Source organism: Lepus europaeus, chromosome 16 (genome assembly GCF_033115175.1).
Source record: "Lepus europaeus isolate LE1 chromosome 16, mLepTim1.pri, whole genome shotgun sequence".
NCBI lineage: Eukaryota > Metazoa > Chordata > Mammalia > Lagomorpha > Leporidae > Lepus > Lepus europaeus.
Window position 1 is genome coordinate 81,507,300 of NC_084842.1, and position 27,409 is coordinate 81,534,708.

Genomic DNA, 27,409 nt, shown 5'->3' on the forward strand with positions numbered 1-27,409 from the left:
CTTTTTGCCCCCAAGTGGCTTAAATAGCCTCGGCAACCCCAAGATGTGGACCAGTAGTTGTGAGCCAAGGAGACTTGCATGCTCAGGGCATAACTGAGAAACCCAGTTAGCACTGATCCATTTCCTTGTCACAGTCAATGCATTAGCCAAGAAGCCAATTGAGTTGGAACATTTGTTTGCTAGCAAAAATAGTGCCTAACAAGGGCCCCCTTTGAGGACATTGGAACCGATTTGGCTGTAGGAATGGCAGCAAGGATGAAGGAGCCAGGGACAAAGGAAGAAAGTGGCTCTGAGCTCATTAAACTGTCATTATAAAGCCTTATTTCATTGAAACTGTGATACACTGGTAGGATTACGAAGTGAAATAAAGTATGTGAAAATAGGTGATAGTCTATAAAATACTCTGAAATGTGTAACAATATCACTTAGCTCAAACTAACCAATTAAAGATGATGCATAGGAACCCAGAGAGGTCAGTAAACAAGACCAAGGACAGTAAGGTAGTGATCGACCCTAGAACTTGAAACTGCATGCGTCAGCTCACATTTGCTGATCTCTACACTCTGGCATGACAACCCTGGGGCTCCAGTGTTAATCCACACTTACAACCTGAGTCCCAATTGTTGGACAGAAAGCATTTTGCACAATTATCTCATGGAGTCTTTATAAGATCTCAAGACAGTCACATGATTATCTTCATTTGACTGGTGGAGAGAGGAGTTGAGAATCTCCCTTGAGTCACAGAGGCAGGAAAAGCAGGACCTGGGATATCTCTGATGCTGAAGTTCACATTCTCAAACACTGAGTGCTTTGCCTCCCAAGGGTTGCCTCCATCTAAAACTATATGCCAGCAATCCTGTAGAAAAGAACGGATCCTTGGGAAAGAATTGGTGTGTTGGAGGAACCAGGTTAGCTACTTCATAAGTGTTGACTCACATTATTCTCATAATCCAGTAAAGCAGGTATTCTCATTCCTAGTTTAAAGACAAGTCAGCTAATACAAGCCAAGGAACTTGCCAAGGATCAAAGTTCAGGCATGACTTCATTCTGGGTGACTCCAAAAGGATTCGTTTCAAATGTTGTGGCCTCCCACACAACTGCCTTCCCAGCATTGCAGATAAGTGCATAAGCATTGTTATGAATCAAAGCTACTTGTAGTAACAACAGGTCACTGCAAGTAACCCTTGAGGTAGATGGACCAGAATCAAGGGAGGGGAAAGATGATGAAATACAGACACCCAAGGCAACAGTAGGAAGAAAAGCAACACCTTATATCAATCATTTCCCAACTGGATTGCAGTGAATTCTACTGTGCTGAGTGATATTAACACTTCTTCAATGAAAACTGGAGTTGGAAGTAAAAAACAAATTTTGAAAGGAATGATGTAAAATTAAATTGATATATACATGTGAGCTTAGTTATTATACACGGATACATAAGGGGGTCTTCAAAAAGTTCATGGAAAATGTAAATTATGAAAAAACTATCCATGAATGTCAAATATTTTGTACAAAAATAAACTTTTTTTAAAAGATTTTATTTATTTGAGAGATAGAGTTACAGACAGTGAGAGGGAAAGACAGACAGAAAGGTCTTCCTTCCATTGGTTCACTCTCCAAATGGCTGCAACGGCCAGAGCTGCACTGATCTGAAGCCAGGAACCAGGTGCTTCTTCCTGTTCTACCATGCCAGTGCAGGGGTCCAAGGACTTGGGCCATCTTCTACTGCTTTCCTAGGCCACAGCAGAGAGCTAGGTTGGAAGAGGAGCAGCAGGACCAGAACCGGTGCCCATATGGGATGCTGGCACCGCAGGTGGAAGATTAATTTCACTTTTACAGTTAATTTCACTTTTAGATTAACTTTTTAAAAAAGATTTATTTATTTATTTGAGAGGTAGAGTTACAGAGAGGCAGAGGCAGAGGCAGAGAGAGGAGAGAGAGAGAGAGAGAGAGAGAGAGAGAGAGAGATGCAGTGCCAGTATCCCATATGGGCACTGGTTCGACTTCTGGCTACTCCACTTCCAATCTAGCTCTGTGCTAATGTGCCTGGGAAAAGCAGTGAGAGATGGCCCAAGCCCTTGTGCCTTTGCCACCCACATGAGAGACCCAGAAGAAGCTCCTGGATCCTGGCTTCGGCCTGGCCCAGCTCCAGCCGTTGTGGCCATTTAGGGAGTATGCCAGCTGATGGAGACTCTCTCTCTGTGTTCCTCCTTTCCTCTTGCTCTATAACTCTGCCTTTCGTATAAATAAATAAATCTTCAAAAACAAAAAGAAAGGAGACTATGTTTACAAAAACAGAAAGAAAATGGAAGTGGGATTTGTTCTGTGGGCCTTATTTTCCCCACTCCTGATCTAGCAGAAAGTTCTTCCCTAAGCTGCAGCACAGATGACATTGCCATATGTTTTATTCACTGAGTGCGAGTAGAGCACGCAGTTTACCAGTTCCCCCCATCCTAAGTATCAGAATCCTGAGTCCAACGATTAGGTGAGACTTTATCATGATGATAGAATTAGCTGTTACAACTTGGTCTATGTTTTAGAGTAAGAACTCTAGCTATACATATGATTCCGTTATTAATTTCCAAAATAATATATAAAAATTAATGGTGTTACATGGCTATATTTATAAAACTTAGTATTTATTAATAACAAAGGTGCAAAATATGTAAGGCCTTGAAGTCTACATTATTAACATGACAAAGTGTATTCTGGAATAGTCAATACTGTGCCTAATAATAAAACCCCAGAAGTTTCTGCATTGAAATCAAGAACAAAGCCAAGCTCCTGGTACCCCCATAATTATTTAGGTGTATTCTGTATGTCATGTACATTCTAATAAGATCTGAAATAGAAATAAGTGGTAGAAGTATAAGATGGGCTTTAGTATGTGAGGATAATATGATTTACTTACAAAAATCCAAATGAATCAACAAAAATGCTATTGGAAATAATAAGGCATGAGTGAAGAAGCCAGAGAGAGGACAAAGATATAAAAATAAGCGGCCCTCCTCTAAGTCTGCAATTGCTAGTTTGAAAATGTAAATCAAATGTATAATGGCAGTTAATTACAAAATATTAATCAATACTTAGAGTGTGCTTATACAGCTTTATGAAATACATGCATGATTTGAATAACAATATCTCCATCTCCACCAGGAGCAGAAAATGGATTAGAGCTGAGGATTACTCCAGCGGGGACCTGGGGACATTGTGGAAGTCTTTCCGCAGCAGAAAAATGGCTGCTCAGAAACGGGTTAGTGTTTTCACTGCAATAAAGGAAGAACATCCCAGGGATGTTAACAGCCATGAGATGGTGTTTCATGATAAAGAATATGTCCAGGTTTCCTGGCATAGAGCTTTGAAAACCCTTGCAATTTCCCAAGTGATGGAAGTGTCTGTGTTATTCCTGAGTCCCTGGGATACACCTGAGTTAATACTCCCCAGCTGGCTCAGTGTCAGTCCCTGGAGATCTTCTGGAGGTTGGTTTCCGGGAAGACTGGTCTGGGACTTTGAGCCAACTGACTTCCAGGGAAGGAAAAGGAGCCTGAAGATTGAATTCAGTCCTGTGGCCTATGACTTAACCGATCATGCCTCTGAACGAAACCTAACGAAAATGCTGGACGCTGAAGCTTGCTGGAGCTTCCTGTTTGGTGGACCTATCGGAGTGCTAGAAGGGCAATGTGTCCTGTTGCCACAGCAAGAGAGCACACAAGCCCTGTGTTCAGGACCCTCCTTTACTTCACCCTGTGCGTCTCTTTCTGTGGCTGTTCCTTAGATTAGAACTGTAAGTATAAATAACACACTTTCCAGAGTTCTGCAAGCCATTCTAGCAAATTATTGAACGAGAAATACATGATAGGAACTCTTGAATTGTAATTGTGGCCTGAGCACTGTACTTGCAGCCGATATCTGAAATGAGGACAGTGTTGCTAGGGATCAAACCCTTTTAACACGTGGGGTCTGCAATGATTCTGGTGAGGAGAGCCAGAAATGAACTGCAGTACACCGGCTGCTGTAAGAATAGGTGGAAAACATCTTTTCCTGAGAAAATAATCCTATTTATTTGTCTACTAGCCAGTTTTATAGCACTCCATCTCCTGGCCTTTTGGGACAATCCACACTCTTATCTGAAACCTTTGGGGCAGGATATATTTTCAAAATTTAAAATTGCTAAAAAGGTGTACTCTAAGACATCTAAAAGAGTCTGGGCAGCACCTTTCAATTAGTGATGTTCTACAGTGACACATACGAAAGTTGATATGGAAATCAATAGGGACTGTAAGTAACTGTAAGTTCAGGAAAGTACGGGGTTCAGGGCTTTCTGGATTTCAGAATAGCTGATACAGATTTGAGGAGCCCCATGCAGATATTTTTTAAAGTTCATGGAGAAGCAGAATTAAAACATAAGCTTATTTTGAGACAAAATTTTTAAATACATGCATAGTTTTTTTTTTAAATACACATTTTCCATGAACTTGTTGAAGACTGCATGTGTGACTGTATGTTGTCATTCTTCAGGATGGGGATCTGAGATGCACTCTAAGCTCATCTGATTAAACAACAGATTTTTCTTAGAGGCAGACAATGGTAGTGGGGAAAATAATAACCCACAAGCTTTGGAATGTGTCCTCATAGAACCAGAGCTCATTGTTGGAAAATTCTTCCAATCTTGTCATGTAAGATTGCCTATGGACAATTTGGCACTCTTTATTGCCCAGTCAAGATAGAAGTTTTGTGTTAGGAATGTGTGCATACATCATTATAACCCTGCAAGGGAATCACTCTAGTGTCAGAATCAGTGCAAGCATAAGCTATGAACCTGTACTGATGTCTCTGTTGGGCAGATGTACTCCACGTTTCCTGATGCTGGATCACACACACCTGGCTCCAGTTATTCAATCCAACAGTAATCCAGGTACTTCTATAAAAGAATTTTGCAAACATAGTTAAGCTGTGAAATCAGTTAACGTTAACATATGAACACTCTCAGGAGTAGGGGCTGCCCTGGTTCTGCGAGCCCTGAAAGTGGGGAGTTTTCCCTGGAGACACCCTGGCCACCTTGGAAGATAAGTTAAGTCCACTATGAACTTCCTGTTGGGGCCACACATCAGGGAACCTCAGGCAGCCTCTAGATGCTCAGAGTGAGTCCAGCAAACAGCCAGAAGTGAAATCAGGGAATGCCAGTCCTGCAGCTGCAAGGAAGTGAATTCTGTCAACAACTAGTGAAACCAGTGAGCCGGAAGAGGACCTTGGGCCCCTGTGTGATCTACAGTCTTCACTGTCTGATGAGATTCAATTATGTAATTCAATAAAATATTTGGAATTACTTTTGTGGATGCCTTAATTGTATCTATTCTTTAGAATTATTGGTTATACCAATTAAAGATGTGTTACAGGTGGTAGGGCAATCAGTGAAATAGTACACTGTTTTTCTAGAGTTTGTGATGTTTGAGGAAACTTATTAATTTTTAAAATTTTTTTCTCATTTATAATTAATATTCTTCAGTACTTCATTTTGTATCAGAATATTCTTTCCAGGAATTTTTATTCATTATCATTCCGCAAATACCTGCAACAGCTGGGGCAGGCTGAAGAAGGGAGTCCAGAGCTCCATCCAGGTCTCCCACATGGATGGAAGAGACTCAAAACCTTGAGCCATCACCTGCTGTCTTCCAGCGTAATGAGTAGGAAGCCGGAAGGGGAGGGTGGCAGCCAGGACTTGCATAAGGTACTCTGACATGGGATGCAGGTTTCCCAAGGGGTAACTTAATGGCTGAGCCAAACACACACTTCTGTATTCATTTTTTTAAAAAAAGAGATTTCCCTCAAATAGTGCAAGGTTCAGTGCCGACAAAACATGGATACTTGAGCAATGATGAACTCTGTGATTTGTGTTTCCCAAGACAGAAATTTCAGAAAATCTTGCAGTGGCAGCCATTGCTATTCAATGGCTAATACCTTTCCTCTTGCCTCCTTCTTCCTGGGACTTTATTCTGATAGTCCTCCTTCCTCTTAGAGCTCAGTGTTGGTGGCTGTACCCAGCTCCTTAATGGAACTGATTAGCCAAAGCCAATGATCAGTTCTTCATCTCAAAGAAAGACAATGCACTTAGGAGTTAGAAAAACTGAACTTGCTTCAGCCGGTCACTATGAGTTTGAATATATGCAGCTGACTTATTTTGAGCCTCAATTTTCTCACCTATAAAACGGGAACTAAGTTTACATGCCTGATCCATCTTAGAGTGTTCACAAAGCACATCTGCTGGTACAGACCATGGAGATTGGGTAGGTGGGATGGGGTGTGAACAGAGCGGTAGAGAGAGGCATTGCTGAGACGTGGGGAGGAAGGAACCAGCTGACGCAGGAGGCTGATTCATCTGTGTGACAAGGCACTCTGAATGACAATAGCACAAGGGTGCCACAAAGGGACAGGGGCCTTGTTTCCCACACCTGTCCCAGGAGGAGTCAATAGAGACATTATCCCTTTACCACTGATTGGAGAAGCCATCTATATTTGATATCTAGGTGGCCATTGAGATGTATGGGAAACTCTGATGGAGAATTTTGGGGATGGACCTTCCTTCTTAATTAGAAAGAAACAAAACAAAACAAAATAAGAAAATAAAAGAAGGACCTGCCCCGTGGGGCAGTGGAAATTGTGAGGGTATAACATGATGGCATAATCTGGAGCGTGAGCAGCTATCTGGGGGATCCACTAATGATGGATCCAAAGGAAAAATGAGAAGCCCTGGAGACATGAGGGTCCTGGCAAACTAACCCTAGACAAGTCCTGCTTCAGGCTTTCCTTCTGGGAAGACAGGAATCACTGCCCACTTCACTGCTGGGTGTTCTGCTACTTGGAACAGAAGGCTTCAGGATGCAGTGGGGATGACAGAAGTAGAAACCATGAGGCGGCTGGCGCCACGGCTCAATAGGCTAATCCTCCACCTGTGGTGCCGGCACACCAGGTTCTAGTCCCGGTCAGGCGCCGGATTCTGTCCCGGTTGCCCCTCTTCCAGGCCAGCTCTCTGCTGTGGCCAGGGAGTGCAGTGGAGGATGGCCCAAGTGCTTGGGCCCTGCACCCCATGGGAGACCAGGAGAAGCACCTGGCTCCTGCCATCGGATCAGCGTGGTGCACCAGCCGCAGCGCGCTGGCCGCGGCGGCCATTGGAGAGTGAACCAAAGGCAAAGGAAGACCTTTCTCTCTGCCTGTAAAAAAAAAAAAAAAAGAAAGAAAGAAAGAAAGAAAGAAACCATGAGGCTTCCGGAGACTTCCAGAGGTGCGAAGTAAATGGCTGTGGACTGAATGTGAATAAGGGGTCCTGACTGATTTAATACAAGTCTTGTCAAAATCCCAGAGTTTATTTTTTCAGAAAATTGAAAAAGTGATTTCAAAATTCATCTAGAAACATAAGCAGAAAAAAAAATCTGAAAAAAGAAATGTATTGTTATGATCTGCCCATTTGAAAAATGTTAAAATACATAAATCCACAATAGACAAGTGACAATGGAAAGTTCAGAATTAGCAATAGAAGAAATGCAAATGAAAAATATATATATTTATTGTTCAACCATAAAATTCAAAGATAATTCTAGAATCATAGAGCTGGCCAATATGCATCAAATGGATATTCCCATATTCTGCTAGGAACAATATAATTGGAAGGACATTTTTTTTTTTTTTTTTTTTTTTTGGACAGGCAGAGTGGATAGTGAGGGAGAGAGAGAGAAAGGTCTTCCTTTTTGCCGTTGGTTCACCCTCCAATGGCCACTGTGGCCGGCGCATCATGCTGATCCGAAGCCAGGAGTCAGGTGCTTCTCCTGGTCTCCCATGCGGGTGCACAGGGCCCAAGGACTTGGGCCATCCTCCACTGCCTTCCCGGGCCATAGCAGAGAGCTGGCCTGGAAGAGGGGCAACCGGGATAGAATCTGGCACCCCAACCAGGACTAGAACCCCGTGTGCCAGCGCCGCAAGGTGGAGGATTAACCTGTTAAGCCACGGCGCCGGCTGGAAGGACATTTTTAGAAAACTGGAAGTTTGTAGAAGGAACCTTAACCAATGATCTTTACACTTTGATGGATTTACTCCACTTTCGACAATATATTCTAAGGAAATAATTCTACATATACAAAATGCCTTATGCAAGCAGATGTTTATTATTATAGTAATGAAAAATGGAAACTAATTAAATTTGCCACATGCAGGGGGCATTTAAGCCAATTATGGCACATCTGCTCCCTTTGTGTGAAGGTTATGAAGATTAAATTAACAATGAGAAATGCTTATGGATTAATGTGAAAGCATGACGCTATAAAATTATATATGAAAAAGAGCAACAATGGTTATGTGTAGGAAAAGGTTGGAAGGACATGTAATAGAATGTGAACAATAGCTGAATTAGAATAATGGATTATCAATTGTTTTGTCCTTTTTATTTTCCACAATTTCTGTAAAATTCTACCTTTATAGTGACTCATTTAAAAAAACAATCAGAGCAATTGCCTTCACAATGTGAAAGGTGTTGGATTTATCAGGGTTTTCAGAGACAGAATCATTAGTATCCACAACCAGCAGGGGTTGTTGAAACCATTCATCAGCTCCTCCTCTAAACACTGTAAGCTTTATTAGATGTGTTTAAAATATTTGGAAGTTAGCACTTTTTCAAAAAGAGAAAGCGAATTTGTTGAGTGTGTTCAGTCAGTAAGGCATGATGGTTAAAGGGCTCAGGCTTGCCTCTCAATCTAACTGATGCCAGCTTTGCAACCTTGGGAATGTTACCCCCATTTACACATCTGTGGAATGGGTTAACAACAGCTTGTGGAGTTTCTCTGCGAATTAAAGGCAATTATGAGCAGAGCTGTTGTTATTATTATTATAGCTGAGGCTTAGCCCCAGGCCTCTGGTTCTAAAGTCATATTCTGTTCTTCATCCTTATCTTCTTACAAAATTATGCCACTACAGAAAATCAAATGAACACAAGCACCTGACATTTAATAGGAGCCAATTCTTCACAGCCACCTTGCATATGAAAGAGTCTGCTCACTGCAAAGAACAGTCAGGAACTGCTCTTTCTCTCTCCTAGGACCTTTGTTCCCTGGAGCTGTCTTGATGTGTGTGAAGCAACCTTGCCCTAGTAAAGAACACACTGTCACTGTTTCTCCTCCTGGGGCAGGTCCTGCTGCTTAGGGTGTCATGTGTCTCCCAGAATGGACCACTGCCACCTTGGAACCATGTGCCAAATACTGAACAATGCCTCTGTTTAGATGTAGCCACCAGAGAGCTGAAACCAAGGGTCAAATTCCGTTTTTAGTTTCTCTATGTTGTGTCCCCGTTCACAGTAGCGCATAGTTCTGGGGAATGCAGATTACACCACACCCACACACCAGCCTCTAGAAGTGTAAGAGATTCCTTTTTCTTAATAAATTACCCAATTTCAGGCAATCTGCAATAGCAACGGAAAGCAGAGTAAGACACCACTATTGGGAGAATCAGACACATACAGTTCCTTAAAGAGGCAAAAGTGGCTTGATTTGGACTAAGGTGGCCTCCAGTTTGTGAGTACCCTAGCTTCCTGCTAAAATAAACACAAATATTCTCTAGAAGGAAGTGAAATGGGAGTGGACACTTGGCTTACTGGTTAAGACGCCCATATTCCATACTGGGTTCTGGTCCTGGCTCTGCTTCTGATCCCAGATTCCTATTAATGTAGGAGGTAGCAGGATGGCTGAAAAAGATGGATCCCTGCCACCTATGTAGGAGACTTGGACTGAATTCCAGGATCCCAGCTTTGGCCTGGCACAGTCCTATGTGTTGCAGACATTTGAGAAGTGAACCAGCGAATGGAAGCTCTCTCTCAAAAAAAAAAAAAAAATCATAGGTCTCACATGATTTGTACAATTTTTCATGCACACTGTCTTTCTAAGTCCATCTGGCAAGCAGATTGGGTGGCGTATAAACAACAGTAGTTTGTTTCTCACAGTTCTAAAGGATGAAAAGACCAAGGTCAAGATGCTCACATTTTGGATGTCTGGTCCAGGCTGAATTCTTGCTTCCTAAGTGGCAGTTTTGCCTCATCCTCACTAGTTCACTTCCTGAAGTCTCTTTGACAAGGGTAATAATCCTATTCAGTAGGAGCCCATACAAGCTAATTGCTACCCAGAGGCTGTATGATTCCATCACCATGGGGGCTACATGCAGCAGACAATTTGGAGACTACACTGATGTCCAGGCTACAACAATATCTGGCATGCAATAAAAGGAATCAGGGAAGGGTGTTGTGGCACAACAGGTTAAGCTGCTGCTTAAGATCTTATTAGGGTGTCTGTTCGAGTCCTAGTTACACCACTTCCAATCCAACTTCCCAGTGCACATCCTAGGAGACAGCAGATGATGGTTCAAGTACTTATCCTGTCACCCATGTGGGAGACACAGATGGAATTCAGATTCCTGGCTTGGGCCTGGCTGATCCCTGGCTGCTGTGGGCATTAGGGGACTAAATTAGTGGACAGAAGATTCTCTCTTTTCCTCTCTCTCTCTCATGTTGTCCTTCAAATAAATAAATAATTTTCAAAAGTTATGAGACATAAGAGGAGACAGGAAAACATGGAAGAAAACTCAAAATATCAAGAGAAACAACAGAAAATAAAGGCTATCATGAGTGATACAGATAATGTAATTATTAAGCAGATTTTCAAAATAGTTAATATGTTTAAGGTGAAAAAATTATACAAGAGCAAGGATTTTGGCAGAGAACTGAGAGTAACAAAACTACTAAAAAGTTATAGAAGAATCCATCAGAAATTAGTTGATATAAGGTATATGAATGGCATGGCTAACAAAGTTAATCTAAATTACAAGACACTTAATCAACTGTACAAACAATTTTTTGCCAATAAACATGAAGCATTTATACACCAATGTTTTCTCTTCTTATTCCTGCAAATATGCTGGACCAATCCAGCTTTGCACATGTGCCTGTGGCCCCCAAACATTTCCCTCTTTCTCTCCAGCTTCAAGTATTTAGGTTACTGGCATATCTGCATTTAGATTTCATGTCCATGATATCTGAGCTTCATGGTCTTGGGCAATGAATTTTACATCTCTGGGGCTCCGTTTCCTTATTTTGTGGGGAGCATTTGTGAAATGTAGCGCTAAGAAGCATGGTCCCTGGAGTCACACAAGTCTGGGCTCAAAACTCCATGAGCTATGTAACCCTCAGCAGACGCCTTCATCTCTGTGTCTCAATTATCATCATATGCAAAGGGGGACCAGTGAAAGCACTGACAAGATTTACAGGCATATGTGTGCCTTGTGTGGAAAACTTTGTAATAATGAATGCTCCATAATCCCCTTCTTCTTTCCTTTCTTCTCCCTCTGCCTCTTTTTTTATATCTATAATGCCAAGTACTTTGCTGGGCACTCAAATAAGGGCAGCTGTACCCTTGCAATGTACTTATATGTGATACATGAATTTGAAAAAACCTGTAAATGATGAAAGAGAATATTTCACTTCTGCATTTCCAGGTTACATAACAACTGCCTTCTCCCTTATACTCAGACAGCTTGGAGGAAAATAACTATGTGTTATTTATTTCAGTATCCCAGTGGTATTTGTCATGGTGTCCAGGAAAGGATGAAGTGAGATCTACTGGAGAAAAGTTGGAGAGAAGTATGAAAACTAGGAGAAATGTTTTGAATCAGAAATAGAAAACTTTTGTACCTTTCTCCCTCCCATTTACATATGAACAAAAAAACTAGGAAAAGAAACAACATTGTTCAAAATAGTTCTCTTTGGGTTTTAGTTACGTAAAGAATTAGGTGATTCAGGTTAGAAAATGCCATCTTTTTCTCACACCACCTTTCATAGCAACCAGCATTGTGCAAAGTGAGGTTTGATAAATTTTGGTGATCACCAATGTCTCAAACCTAAAAAATGAGACCCTGAAGCTAATTTGAAATAAGAGGAAAGGCTCCCTGAACACTGTGGGGCCTATTTTGAGGAAACAGCAAGACAGCTAAAATCTAGAGAACTTTCTCTTTGTAGAAGACAGTGTCATGAAGGGATTTTACGTGGATTATACTCTGATCAGCATAAATGTGCTCTTCTCAATAACTCTTACTATTTGTGTGCATTGTTAGAAGCTTGGTAAACATTTGTTGTGTTAATTGAACTTTATGTTAAAGTTCTTCTAGAAAATACTACTTAGAGTGGGTCTTGGTGCCAATCTTGAAGTAGTTGAAATTTATTAACCCCGGAACATGGTGGTCTGCGTACTGTTGCTCACTAGAAATTGATTGCAATATGAAGGCTCAACAGCTATTGCTGACTTCACTGGTCACCTCAGTGTTGGGTGCCAGCACCGACTCCTTGTCCTCCCCACCTGTGGATGATACTTTCTTTTCTGCTCTATTGTTCCCTGTTGTCATTCTGAAAGACCAGTAAATTGGAAGTGTTCATGTAGACTTAAAACTACTTCAGAATCTGAAGCATTTACTAAATAATAAATGACATATTTCATGGTTGTTCTTTTGAAAAAGCTGAACAGCAATTGAGACTATGTAGTATCGATGTGAGGATGGACACACAGATCAATGGATCAGAGTGCAAAAATAGACTTCTTGTATGATTAATCGATTTTCGACAAAGGGGCCAAGTTAAATCTACTGGGGAAAAATAGTCTTTCTAATTGATAGTGGTAGGCCAACTGGATATCTATATGAAAAAATATTAACCTCAAACTTTACCTCACACAATCTACAAATAGCAGCTTTACATTGATCATAGATCTACATGTAAGAGCTAAAAATATTAAATTCTAAAAGAGAGTATAGAATGAAATCTTTGTGACTTGGGTTAGGCAAAGATTTCTTGAACAGAATATCAAAAACAAAAAGTCTAACAGAAACAATAATAAAATAGATTTAATCAAGATTAAAAATAATTGCTCGTTGAAAGACATGGTCAAGAAAACAAGAAGATTGGGGCCAGTGCTGTGGTGAAGTGGGTAAAGCCACCGCCTGCAGTGCCAGTATCCCATATGGATGCCGTTTTAAATCCTGGTTGCTCTACTTCCATTCCACCTCCCTGCTAATGTGCCTGGGGAAGCAATGGAAGATGGCCCAAACACTTAGGCTCCTGCCACCCACGTGGGGAGACCCAGAAGAAGCTCCAGGTGGAAAAAGATAAAAATACAAAAATATAAGGCTTTTAGGAGACAGTATAGGGGAATATCTACTTGACCTAAGGGTATGGACTAGATTGAAAATATTGACTACATTGACATTAGGAACACCCATTCACTGAGGAGGTTGAGAAGACAGATTGTCAGAATGAGAAGATACATTCAAAATACGTAACCAAGGGCTCATATGCAGAATTGAACACCTAAAACTCAGCAGAAAAATAAAACAATAGCAATAGATGAGTAACTTGAAATAGGTACTTTACATAGGAAGAAACTATATGGCAAAAAACCCATGGAAGAGTGCTTAACCATATTAATGATTCAGGAAGTGAAATATACCACATGATGAGCAAGACTGACCAAACCTAATATAGAATAGGATGTGCACATCACAATTGACAATCACTGCTAGTGGGAGTGCACAACAGCTTTGGAGAACAGATTGCATTATTTGGTTATGTGGAAGGCATTCCTGACCCAAGTAATCCACTCCTGGGTAATACTGCCCTAGAATCTGGCACATGTGAACACCATGAAACAGAAGAATGTTTCCAGCAGCATGCTAACAACAGTCAACCTGGAGAAGAATCTAAAGCCTAACAATGGAAAAGTACTACAGCTGCAACCAACACGAATGCATGAGATGTCTACAAAAAGTTTATGGAAAATACATTTTAGGAGACAACTATACAAGGGTTTCAAACATTTTTGTACCCAAACAAACATAGTTTTAATATTATTTTTCACCAGATAAGTTCCAAGATGGCAGAGTAGGAAGGGAGCTTATTGCTCTAGTTCAGGAGAAGATAGTTTAAAAAAATGGAGAGGGTGCAGTCTCAGGGAAGAGTTAGGGAGAAAATGGCAGAAGAAACTCTACGGAAATTAGAGGAACACTGTGGACTTATGTGGAGGGCGTGGACTCCCACAACTCAGGACTCCAGCAGCCAAAAGCCATCAGCATCTGAAAGTGAGGTGAGACCAGACTGCAGCAGCCCAAGCCATTGGTGCTAAAGCTTCAGGAAGAGCCTAAGAAAAGCCGGCTTGGGGCTCTGTGGGGGATAGTGTACCTGCCACACTAGAGGAGCGATATGCTTCACTTTCCCTGATCACTCTAAAATGGCGTCCAATAACAAACCAATATAATGGGTGCCACTTTGGACATACCTACCAGCTGCACTAGCTCATGTGTGTGCCCAGCAACCAGCCAAGTAGAGACTCCTGACTGGTGGGGAGAACTATCAGGAGGCTGGGAGCTCATGGTTGTGGGAGGCTTCTGTGCTGGGGCTGTGAGAAAAGCTGAGGCTGTGTGAGAGGACTTAGAGGATGCAGTCACTGTGGGAGACTCCGCATGCTCAGGGCTTCCTGGTTACCTGGTGAGGGACATTGCTAGGGAATCTGAACTTATCCTGAGGACTGTACAGATCCTTTATGTGGTCCATGGGGCAGAGTGGACGGTATACCCAATGGGGCTAGTGCTCAGGCACTGGTCTCCTTTGAGGAGAGGAGCTCAGCTGAGCAGAATGAACTTTTCTGTTTTTTTTTTTAAAAAAAAAAAAGAAAGAAAGAAGAGATTTACCATGCCAAACCTGGATATGTGTCACCTTAGACATGCCCTTCACCCTGGAGAACTGAACAGAACTCTCTGGCCACACCCATTACAAGCCTTAGATATTCACTGAAAGCAGACATTCCACTTATCTACAGAGGAATAGTACAAGAAAAAAAAAAAAAACAAAAAACAAAGAAGAAACCAACGAGTATCTCCACAAATGAGGAAAACAGATGCGCCAATTCAAGAAATAAGAATAAGGAAAGCAACATGACGGTCCCAAAAGAACACAACACCTCAGTACTAGATTGTGAAGATGATGAGATGGAAGAAATGCAAGAAATGGAATTAAAAAAATTGATCATAAGATTACATAGAAGTAATCAGAAGTAAATGCACAAACTATTGAAATGCATACAGGACATGAAAGAAAATCTCTCCCACGGCCGGCGCCATGGTTCTATAGGTTAATCCTCCTCCTGTGGCACTGGCACCCTGGGTTCTAATTCCGGTTGGGGCGCCAGATTCTGTCCCGGTTGCCCCTCTTCCAGGCCAGCTCTCTGCTGTGGCCCGGGAAGGCAGTGGAGGATGGCCTAGGTCCTTGGGCCCTGCACCCCATGGGAGACCAGGAGACGCACCTGGCTCCTGGCTTCGGATCAGCGCTATGCGCCGGCCTCAGCGGCCACTGGAGGGTGAACCAACAGAAAAAAGGAAGACCTTTCTGTCTCTCTCTCTCTCACTGTCCACTCTGCCTGTCAAAAAAATAAATTAAAAAAATTTAAAAAAAAGAAAACATGATTCTCAAATTTTTTGGCCAAAATATTGTCTTGTAATTCCATTTTCCACAAGTTTTTTGAAGTACCCGTGTGTGTGTATGTGTATGTGTATGGCCCAGGTCTTTGGGCCCTGCACCCTCATGGGAGACCAGGAGGGGCACCTGGCTCCTGGCGTTGGATCAGCGTGGTGCGCCGCCCGCAGCGACCATTGTGGGGTGAACCAACAGAAAAGGAAGACCTTTCTCTCTGTCTCTCTCTCTCACTGTCCACTCTGCCTGTCAAAAAAAAAAAAAAAGATCTCTCCCATGAAATTGAGATCTTCAAGAGAAATCAAAGTGAAATGAAGAATTCAGTAGAACAAATAAAAAATGCAGTGGAAAGCCTTAACAACAGAATCAGTGAAGCAGAAGAAACAATATTTGACTCAGAAGACAAAACACAGGAAATTTTATAGTCAAACCAAAAACAAGCAGAGGAAATTAGAAAACTAAAAAGCACTGTTGGGAATCTCACAGGAGACTATAAAATGATCCAACATACAGGTTCTAGAAGTTCTTGAAGGTGTGGAAAGAGAGGAAGGATTAGAAAGCCTTTTTAGTGAAATAATAACAGGATAATAATATTAGGATAATAATAATAATAATAATAATAATAACAGAAAACCTTTCCTAATTTGGAGAAAGAAAGGCTACATCCAACTACAGGAAGCACCTAGAACTCCTAATAGACACAAACAGAAAATATCTTCACCACGAACATTGAATCAAACTTAGCACAGTAAAACATAAAGAAAAGATTCTAAAATGTGGGTATAGAAGGAACATTTCTCAACACAATCAAGCAATTTATGACAAACCCATGGCCAATGTCCTATTGAATGGGGAAAAGTTGGAAGCATTCCCACAGAGGTCTGGCACCAGAAAAGGATGCCCACTTTTACTGTTGCTATTTGATATAATCCTGGAAGTTTTAGCCAGAGCCATTATGCTGGAAAAAGAAATCAAAGGGATACAAATTGGGAAGCAGGAAGTCAAGCTATCCCTATTTGTAGATGACATGATTCTATATATAGGGGATCCAAAAGACTGCACTAAGAGAGTATTGGAACTCATAGAAGAGTTTGGTAAAGTAGCAGGATAAAAGTCAACAGCCTTTGTATACACAGACAATGCCACGGCTGAGAAAAAACTTTTAAAATCAATCCCATTCAAAATAGTTACAAAAAAGAATGAAATACCTTGGAATAAATTTAACCAAGGATATCAAAATTCTCTATGATGAGAATTACAAAACATTAAAGAAAGAAATAGAAGATACCAAAAAATGGAAAAATTTTCCAGGCTTATGGGTTGGAAGATACATCATCAAAATGTCCATTCTGGCCGGCGCCGCGGCTCAATAGGCTAATCCTCCACCTGTGGCGCCGGCACACAGGGTTCTAGTCCCAGTCGGGGCACCGGATTCTGTCCCGGTTGCCCCTCTTCCAGGCCAGCTCTTTGCTGGCCCGGGAGTGCAGTGGAAGATGGCCCAAGTTCTTGGGCCCTGCACCCCATGGGAGACCAGGTGAAGCACCTGGCTCCTCCCTTCGGATTGGCGCAGTGCGCCGGCTGTAGTGCGCTGGCCGCGGCAGCCATTGGAGGGTGAACCAACGGCAAAGGAAGACCTTTCTCTCTGTCTCTCTCTCTCTCACTGTCCACTCTGCCTGTCAAAAAAAAAAAAAAATCCATTCTTCTGAAAGCAATTTACAGATTGCTTTTCCGAAAGCAATTTACAGATTGTCAAAATACTAAAGACTTTCTTCTCACATCTGGAAAAAATGATGCTGAAATTCAAATGGAGGCACAGGAGACCTTGAATAGCTAAAACAATCTTATACAACAAAAACAAAGCTGGAGGCATCACAATACCAGGTTTTAAGACATAGTACAGGGCAGTAATAATCAAAAGAGCCTGGTACTCATACAAAAATAGATGGATAGACTAACGGAACAAAATAAACACCAGAAATCAACCCAAACATCTACCACAAACTTGTATTTGACCAAGGAGCTAAAACCAATCCCTGGAGAAATACAGTCTCTTCAACAAATGGTGCTGGGAAAACTGGATTTTCACGTGCAGAAGCATGAAGCAAGACCCCTACCTTACCTTTCCACAAAAATCCACTCGAAATGGATGAAAAAAAATCTAAATCTATGACCCAACACTATCAAATTATTAGAGAACATTCGGGAAAAAACCTTGAAGACATTGGCACAGGCAAAGAGTTCTTGGAGAAGACCCCAGAGGCACAGGCAGTCAAAGCCAAAATTCACAAATGGGATTACATCAAATTGAGAAGTTTCTGTATGGCAAATGAAACACTCAGGAAAGTGAAGAGGCAGCCAACAGAATGGGAGAAATTATTTGTAACCTATGCAACTGATAAAGGATTAATAACCAGAATATATGGAGATTAAGAAACTCCACAACAACAAAACAAACAACCCAGTTAAGAGATGTGCCAAGGACTTAAACAGGCATTTTTAAAAAGAAAAAAATTCTGGCTGGCGCCGCAGCTCACTTGGCTAATCCTCCCCTGCCGCTCCGGCACCCCAGGTTCTAGTCCCGGTTGGGGTGCTGGTTCTGTCCCTGTTGCTCCTCTTCCATTCCAGCTCTCTGCCGTGGCCCGGGGAAGGCAGTGGAGGATGGCCCAAGTGCTTGGGCCCCTGCACCCACATGGGAGACCAGGAGGAAGCACCTGGCTCCTGGTTTTGGATCAGCGCAGCGTGCCAGCCGTAGCAGCCACTTTGGGGGTGAACCAATGGAAGGAAGACCTTTCTCTCTGTCTCCCTCTCTCTCACTGTCTAACTCTGTCTGTCAAAAAAAAAAAAATCCAAATGGCCAACTGACATACGAAAAAATGTTTAGGATCACTAGATGTCAGGGAAATGCAAATCAAAACCACAATGAGTTTTCACCTCACCCCAGTTAGAACGGCTTTCATACAGAAATCAACAAACAAGAAATGCTGGTGAGGATATGGGTAAAAGGTACCCTAATTCATTGTTGGTGGGAATGTGAACTCGTAAAACCACTATGGAAGACAGTATGGAGAAACCTCAGAAATCTGAATATAGACCCACCATAAGACCCAGCCATCCCACTCCTGTTAACTTACTTAGGGAAATGAAATCAGTAAGCAAAAGACTTATCTGCACCTCCATGTTTACTGCAGCTCAATTCACAACAGCTAAGACATGGCATCAACCTAAATGCCCATTAATGGAAGACTGGATAAAGAAATTACAGGCTATGTACACTATGGAATATTACACAGCAGTAAAAAAAAATGAAATCCAGGGGTCGGTGCCATGGCTCACTTGGTTAATCCTCTGCCTGCAGCGCCAGCATCCCATATGGGCGCTGGGTTCTATTCCAGGTTGCTCCTCTTCCAGTCCAGCTCTCTGCTGTGGCCCAGAAGGGCAGTGGAGGATGGCCCAAGTGCTTGGGCCCCTGCACCCACATGGGAGACCAGGGAGAAGCATCTGGCTCCTGGCTTCGGATTGGTGCAGCTCCGGCTGTTGCAGCCATTTGGAGAGTGAACCAATGGAAGGAAGACCTTTCTCTCTGTCTCTCTCTCTCACTGTCTATCATTCTACCTGTCAAATAAATAAATAAATAAATAAATAAATAAAAGATATCAGTCCTTTGCACCAAACTGGATGAATCTGAAAAAAATTCTTACTTAGTGAAATAAGCTAGTCCTAAAGGGACAAAAGTCTATATTCTCCCTGATCTGTGAGAACTAATAGAGCACCTAAAACAAAATCTATAGAAGTAAAATTGACACTTTGACAAGGGATGACTTGAGCTGCCCTGCCCTTGTCTTGACTGTTGAGGAACATATTTTTTTTTTTCATTTTTTTCTTCATGCTATTTGTTAAACTCTTAACATACTGTTAATCATATGTGTATAAAGTCAATTGAAAATAGATCTCAGTAAAATATAAGCCTGGGAATAAGGGAGGGAGGAAGAAGTTTATAACTTAAAGTTGTATAGTTCTGCAAACATTCCTATAGACTTACTTCTAAGAGTACAGTTTAAAAGACCCCAGTGGAAAGAAGTGGCCATCAAAGAAGGATGTACTCTTCTCTAAAGGGATGAGAGAACTTCAATTCTTCTTGTGGCCTTGTCCAAATATTGACTAAGTTTGTGGACTCAAAAGGTTCCATAGCCTTGGCAGCTCATGTCATGAGCCTCAGGTGGTCACTGATGTCATACATAAAAGTGTTGATTGTTAAAATTAACAATAGGAGTCACTGTGCACTAACTCCCCATGCAGGACCTCTGTCTTCAATGAGTTGCATTATGAGAGTTAACTGTAAAACCAGTTCTCAAACAGTTTTGTGTGTGTGTGTTTGTGTGTGTGAATTGCTGAAATCTTTACTTAGTATAGAGTTGGTCTTCTGTGTGCAAAATTATTTGAAAATGAATCTCAATGGAGAATGGGACTGGCAAGGGGAGAGGGAGAAGGAGGTGGAGTGGGTGTGTGGGAGGGAGGCTGAGTATGGTGGGAAGAATAACTATATTTCTAAAGCTGTACTTACGAAATTTATATTCCTTAAAAATAAATTAAAAAATACTAATTTTCTCATACACTTTTGGAAATACCCTTGCATCTTATACAAAATAATGTTAAGCAAATGTAGATAAGTGAATAATATAGTTTTGATTTTGTTTATTCAAAATTTTAAAAATGCATTGTTTTAGAATTCACACTTGGATGGTAAAACTATAAAGATGAAAAGATAAGACAGTTTGCTTCTGAAGATGGGATAATTATGCCCAAAAGGACACAGAAAGGTTTTTTTGATAACTTTAACCCAAAATTTACCACTTGAATTATAGTTTTTAAATGTTATTAATTTATTTAAGAGGCAGAGAGACAGGAGGATCATGGAGTGGAGAGAAATCAACCCTCATATCTATCAGTTCACTTACTCTGCAAATCCCTGTAGCGGACAGTACTGGGCCAGACCGAAGCCAGCAGCCAGGAACTCAATCCAGGTCTATGGGTGCGCGGCAGGTATCAAACTACTTGAGCCATTATCTGCAGCCTCCCAGGATCTGCTTTTGGGGAGAAAGATGGAAGCTGGAATTGGGAGCCAGAGCCAAGAATCAAACCGAGGCACCCAGATGCAGGACATGAGTGTCTTAACTGCTAGGTAATGCCTGCTCATTTTCACCACTTCTAAGAATACAGCTCAGTTGAGTACCGTGAACGCAATATGTACACCCACACTGTTGTGCAGCCATAACCACAGCTATCTCCAGAACATTTTTCATCACCCCAAAATGACATTCTGTACCAAACAGTAACTGTTACTACTGATTTCCCCAAGCTCCTGGACACCACCACTTCACTGTTTGTTTTGGTGAATGTGACTACACTAGTGCCTCCTATTATACAATCAGTATTTTTCTATCTGTGATTGGTTTATTTCACTTAGTGTAATGTCTTTAAAGGTACATCCGTATTGTAGCATGTATCAGAATTTCTTTCCTTTTAAGGCTGAAAAATATTCCACTGCATGACCACACACTATTTATCCATTCATTCATCAACAGACATTTGGGTTGCTTCCACTTCTTGGCTTCTGTGAATAATGCTGCAATGAAAGGGGGTGTTTGAGTGCCTGCTTTCAACATTTTATATTTCTTTACAAAAGTTTTGAAGTTACTCATGATGTGAGCTGATGCTTAAGTTAACATATATATGTAAGACATATATATATGTATTATACTTGACAAAATGGCTTTTACAAAATCCCGTAGCTCTTGCACTGTTACCATGGAAAACATGATTCTGGTTTTGTTTTTTTTTTTTTAATCTCTTCCTTTGGCTCTCTCTCATCCTATTGTGGAAGCAAGTCTGTTTCCCTTTCTGTTTTGCTCTTTAAAATAAATTTCATTAGTGAGGTATAACACATAAAGACAAGTGTATTGGTACTAGTCATCAGCATGACAAATTACTCATATGGACAACTTGGTTTGAATGTGTCTGTACACATGTGCACATGCATAGAGTGTGTCTGATATGGCACATGCAGTTGTCTTAGGACGGTAACAATGTTTTAAGCTGAGAAATGAACAACAATGTAAGTGTGTTATGATACTGTAAAAATGTCAACACCTGAAAGAGTTAAAGTGGTTGCCTCCCAGGAGAGGATGTGGAAAGGGTACAACTGGATTTTACCTTTTTCATAATTTGTGTAAATGATTTTTGAAACATTTTAAATACACGATACACTTAAACATTAGATACAGTACATATTGTAACTTGCAACATTTAGCATGTAGAATTAATCATTGTATCTATAATATCTATAATCTCTCTTCCTCTTTTTTGTCATAATTTCAAATGTTACCCAGGTTTTGCATTGTTTTATTTCTTTAGTGTTATGTCTCTACTATTTACAATTTCAAAATTGTGTTATTTTTAGCCACTTCTTATTTGCTAAGTATACATTAGAGTGGTATCTTTGCTCACAACATTATTCAGGATCCCATGACTTCCTGTTCTTTGCATAGTATTCCTTTTTTTAGGGGAAAAGGTCTTCAAGTAATTCTGTCAGAAAGGATTTCTGGGGGCTCTACTTTGAAATCTTTCAAATCTTTGTAAAAACTTTAAATCAAATGTTACCTCTTATGTAAAATTTTTAATCAAGGAAAATCAAAAAAATTCTTTCAGTAGAAAATTCTGTTCACACTGGATATACATTTACCACAGTCTATCTTGAGTCTGCAGTAATCTTTTTAGCTACAAGGCTTTAAAATGGCCTGGTGACCATGGTCCTGCATAATCAGGGTATACTACTCAGTTGGGATTCAAAGTTTTATTCTTCTTTTAAATAATAAATACCACAGGAAAGTAAATAATCTTCTTGTTAGTTGCAGAGGAGGATATTTGGTTTTATTATGGAAGGGAATTTGGGTAGAGATGCATGACTGAATTACTCAGAGGCCATGGGTAATGGTGGCAGGACTCATGCTGTCAAAACAGCCCATTCAAGGAGCATCCATGATGTCTTGCTAAATATGAAGAAATAGTTTTACTCTCTCTAGAAACTTATGTCTTCATAGGTAAAGCAAAAAAATTGGTTATGATCAATAACATCATTTTCTTAAAAAAAGCAGTGGAATTTTTTTTCCTCCTTCTAGGACTGCATACCATTTTTTAGGTAGAACTCTAAGGTTAAAGTTCAAAGGAGAGCTGCTCTAGCTACAGTTAGGATGAGGAAGCTAGGTCTCAGCTTTTTATACATTCTCTCTCTCTCTCTCTCTCTCTCTCTCTCTCTCTCTCTCTCCTCTGAGGAAACCAAAGGACCCACAGGCTGTGCAGAAAACAAGCAAAAATGTTACAGGACAAATGGCTGGAGGGTACTGAGGAAGCACCATGGAAACTACATTTAGCAAAAATGAAAAACAGTATCTCATTTTTCAGATGTGGCACCAATTTAAAGTTACACTAATTTTCTATGATTGTAGCAGAGATTTCTATTTGGTATTTGGGGCCAAAGGCAAAGGGTCTTTGGGGTAGAAATACTACACTAGATGGTCTCCACATCTCTCTCTCTCCCTCTCCCTCTCCCTCTCAAGATGTACTAAGATGTATTAGTGGTCCAGGCTTCATGTTGCATTTATGTCACTAAGCTCTCTAAACAGTTTACTGGTGTCAATGGATGTTTTGGGTGGTTGGAAGAATAAGATTCCACAACTATGCCAATAACTTAATAGTTTATTAGTCAGTCAACAATATTACAAATATTTAAAAATTACTTAATATAAATAGTTGGCAGCAAACTATTCCATTACAGAGTTAAATTACCAGTACAACAGACAGACTGGAGATTTAGACACCTGGAAGATAACAATAAAATAAACTAAAATATTTAACGCAAAAATTTAAGCTGAAGGCGTTTACCTAGTGTCCATAAAAGCATGGGTTCTCTTTTTATTTAGAAAAAAATAAAAAACGGCTCTAACACCCCATTAGGAATATAAAATAAAATCAACTGAAAATATTAATTTGCATATCAAAGAACCATTTATAATTACAATCCAAACACTCCATAAACCACTTGTGCGATTCTATACAGAAACTGGGAATTAGAAACTAGTTGCTTTAATATTACAAAGATTTCAGCTCCAAAAATAATTCAACATAAAATAAACTTTAGCAATTAGTGTCATAAAATTATATATTTCCACATAAAAATACAAAATAATATTAATGACAAGAATATGAAAAATTATTCCAAGTATTTTACTACTATTAAAATAAAATAAAACCCAAAAAAACAAAATAGAAATATGCATGAAAAAAGTCTCTCCTTTTGTTAGCAAAACACTATCCAAAATAACTACAATCATTTACATCAGTACAAAGATTTCTGGATTTAAAAAATAGTTGCAATGACAAAAGGGGTATCTTTTCTGACAGTAAAAAATGACACTGTGGATAAAATCTGCAAAATATGCAATGAAAAAAATAAATTTGCATTAAAAAGGTTTACACTGTTATTTTTTTTATACAAACATTAGAAACAGTATTGCACATCACAACACAGAATCGAGGTTAGTCAGCCTTCCAAAATGTGTTATATTCAAGTTTTGTAGCATCTTTGAGGAGAGGCTCTGTGCAGCCAGATGCAACAGGGATAAAATATCAAGTGTTTTCCATACACAAATATATAAATGCTAAATGTTTCCTTCTTAACAAAAAGTGTGGATTTTTAAAGTATTTTTTTCCTCCACAGTCATACTTTTGGGCAGCAATATGAACATTTAGGGAACACAAGTGAAGAAACTTTTAAAATACAAAAATACAATCAAAATTAATAATTTTCTACAAAAATAGTAAAATAAATATGATCTGTAAATTAAAAAAAAAACTCCAATACAGTGTTTAACAGTTAGAAAATAAGAATGAAATACATAAGAGGCCAATTTAAAAAAAAGACGAAAAAAAAGAAGCAAGGGTGAGGTGGGGAAGGAACAATTAGGCGAATAAACTTTAGTTGCAACAGAAATGAAGGTAAAATAAACCATACATTTCTGCCATTTTTATCCATGGCAAAAATGGTGTTCTATTACATTTCCCTTCAATCCAAATATTCTGTTTAAGAAGGGAAAATGATTTTCAACATCTCCAATTATTTTCAACATATAATTTTAGTGCTCATTATTTAATACATGAAAAGGCTTTTCAATTTTAAACATTAAGCAGAAATTATGAAAATAAAGTTTAAAAATCTGCAAAATTAAATATCTAAATAATTAACATTGCAAAACTACTGATTTCTTTTCTAAATTCCAAAAATTGAGGTATAGCAAAGGAGATGTCATCAGTCAAAAAAAGTGTGCCATAAAATAGCTGACTGTTGGAAAAATCTCTCACAGAGATATAAAAATAGTGCATAACAAATGTCAAAATGGATCAAGGTTTGGCAGGGTTAAGGTTAGAAAAGAATACTCCAAAAAATCTGGAGGATCATGGTTAAGTAACAAATAGGGAACATTGACAAATAAATTAGTAAAAAGCTCTTCTGAAAACAGCATCAACTCTAAACATTAAAAACTTGAACCACAACCACAATAAAACAGCAGAGTTAGACATGAACCACATATTTTTACAGTACAAAAAAGCACACCATAGACAACCAATATTAAGATCAACACTTTGCTCACATGAAGGATTGTCCCAAGGGTTTGCTGTAAGGCAACAACACCCTTGTAATTTTCTCTCTTTAGAGTCAAAAATCTTAGTTCTGCATTTTTTAAAAAAACATTTACCATTGTTGGGTGCTTTGCTTAGATTGCAGAGTAACTCTTACATTAAAATATAGGGGCTAGTTGCGATAAAAATGCTCTAAAGAGAAAAAATATCACTAATGATATTCTAATAGTGTTCAGTACCAAGAGAAACTCATTAACTATTGCATGTTTCCATGCTACTTTCTCAAAATTAAAGAAAAAAAACCTCAAAGCAAACTGCAAGCAAAGTCATTACAAAAATTCCTTCATCAAAAAAAAAAAAAATTCTTAACCATTAAGAACAAGGTTCCATGCAACAGTGACCCCAGTTTAGACAGAAGACCCCAATATACATAGGTCAAACATGTAAGCAAGTTTAAGCCAGATTTCACCACTGTCTTAAAGGTAAAATTTAATTTTATGCAACTAGCCATCTGTATTATTTTCCCATCTCCATTTTGACATTACTTAGGTTTACTAAAATTTTGCATTCTTCTACAAAATTCAGCTTTTAAAATATGGGTTCCTTATGGGTCTTACATTTGGTGGGTGACTGGTTAGCAGTACGCTGGCCATCTTTGGTTTATAAAGGATGTCTTAACCATGAACTATCAAAGGGGCTAAAATCAACTTTCTTTAAAATTCTTATATTTTCTTTTTATTCAATCTTTTACCTATTCTATATCACTGCACATGAATCAGAACCGCACATCACAAAATTGCACAGGGATTACAAATATTACATCCAGTCTGCATAAAATCGAATTCCACTACCGACCAGATCACAAAATGGCTGCACTCTCTAATCTAAAACTAATTTGCATATTGTACACATGTAAGACATTTTTTTTAACTTGAGTCACAATAATGCATGCAAGTTTGCTTTTTAAACAAATTTTATAATTTGTTCATGCTACCTAGATTCAAGAGAGCTTTTTTTGAGCATTTGCAATACCTCACCTCTTGTTAGTTAGTAATTCTAGTGCATGCATATGGTGTATACAGGTAAGTAAACATGCATTTTTTTTCACATTCTAAAACTATGGCAGTTTAGGCCATATTGTGCTGCCTGCATTTTATCTGCAATGCAGTGTGTCTCTAACTTTTTCAATCCCGTATTAATAGGTGGCATTTACACATAACACCTATATAGCAGCAAAGCTAATACAGCTTGTGATTAAAAATGTTTAAAAATAGCTAATAAATCAGATTATCTTGAGGTATTATTTCTTGCAAGTCAAAATGGAGAGCAAAAAAATCAACCCTAATTTTTAGTTTATGTATACACTGAAAATAGCAACAATAAAAATAAGCATTTGTAGCAGACATATTCCATCTTCACTATTATTTTGCTACCTTTGGTAAATTACTGGGGCAGATCTTGAAGTTAAAAACCCATGTTTAGAAATAAGTGCACGCTTCACCCACTATATAGCAGCAGACTGTTGCCCCTACGCAAAACATTCTCATATCTAATTTTAACTTTACATATAAAAATAACTTGGAGAAAATACAAAAAAACATTTTATTTTAACATGAAAATATCACAAAAATTAGTAAGCCTGAGATGTAGGGTTTTGGTGAAAAACAAGAGGCTTGTAGTGTTTTGGCTGCTGATAAAGATGCATGTATTGGTAGCTGGGGTGAAAAGCAGAAGAATGCACTTATTTCTTCTGCATGTCAGGATCTTCAGACACAGGAAGCCACATGCACCCTTTCCTCCCTTGTTAAGCAGAGGCCGGTGTGCTACTCTTAGTTCCAGCGAAAGTGGATCTGACGTGGGCGATCAGCACCTTCCTTCACCAATGGCTTATGGAACTCACGTCCTGCACGAGAGTGGATATTTGCCCAACAAAACTCACAGTAATACTGCAGGCAAGTGACATTGGCACAAAAGAAGGGAGCAAATTTTCCACCACAGCGTGCGCCCTGGCATTCATCACACATCTGGTCATCTAGCACATATGGCTTTACCTCCACCTAGAAAAAGAGTTAGACAAAAATGTCTCATTAGAGTTTGCTCATGAAAGCAAATTAAGGAATAATTTAAAATGTTTATATGATGTACCAGATAAAAGGACCAGCGTTGAAATTTGAGAAA

The 27,409-nt window shown here is 39.6% G+C and overlaps 1 protein-coding gene across 1 annotated transcript in view; it reads right to left on the reverse strand.

Annotated features, from left to right (window-relative positions):
* Positions 1 to 23,272: 23,272 nt before the first annotated feature.
* CPEB2 (cytoplasmic polyadenylation element binding protein 2) overlaps positions 23,273 to 27,409 on the reverse strand; it is a 72,021-nt gene continuing 67,884 nt past the window's right edge. The window contains exon 12 of the mRNA XM_062213184.1: positions 23,273 to 27,288. Coding sequence (XP_062069168.1) covers positions 27,061 to 27,288 — 228 coding nt within the window. The 3' untranslated portion in view covers positions 23,273 to 27,060. The remainder of the gene's footprint in view (positions 27,289 to 27,409) is intronic.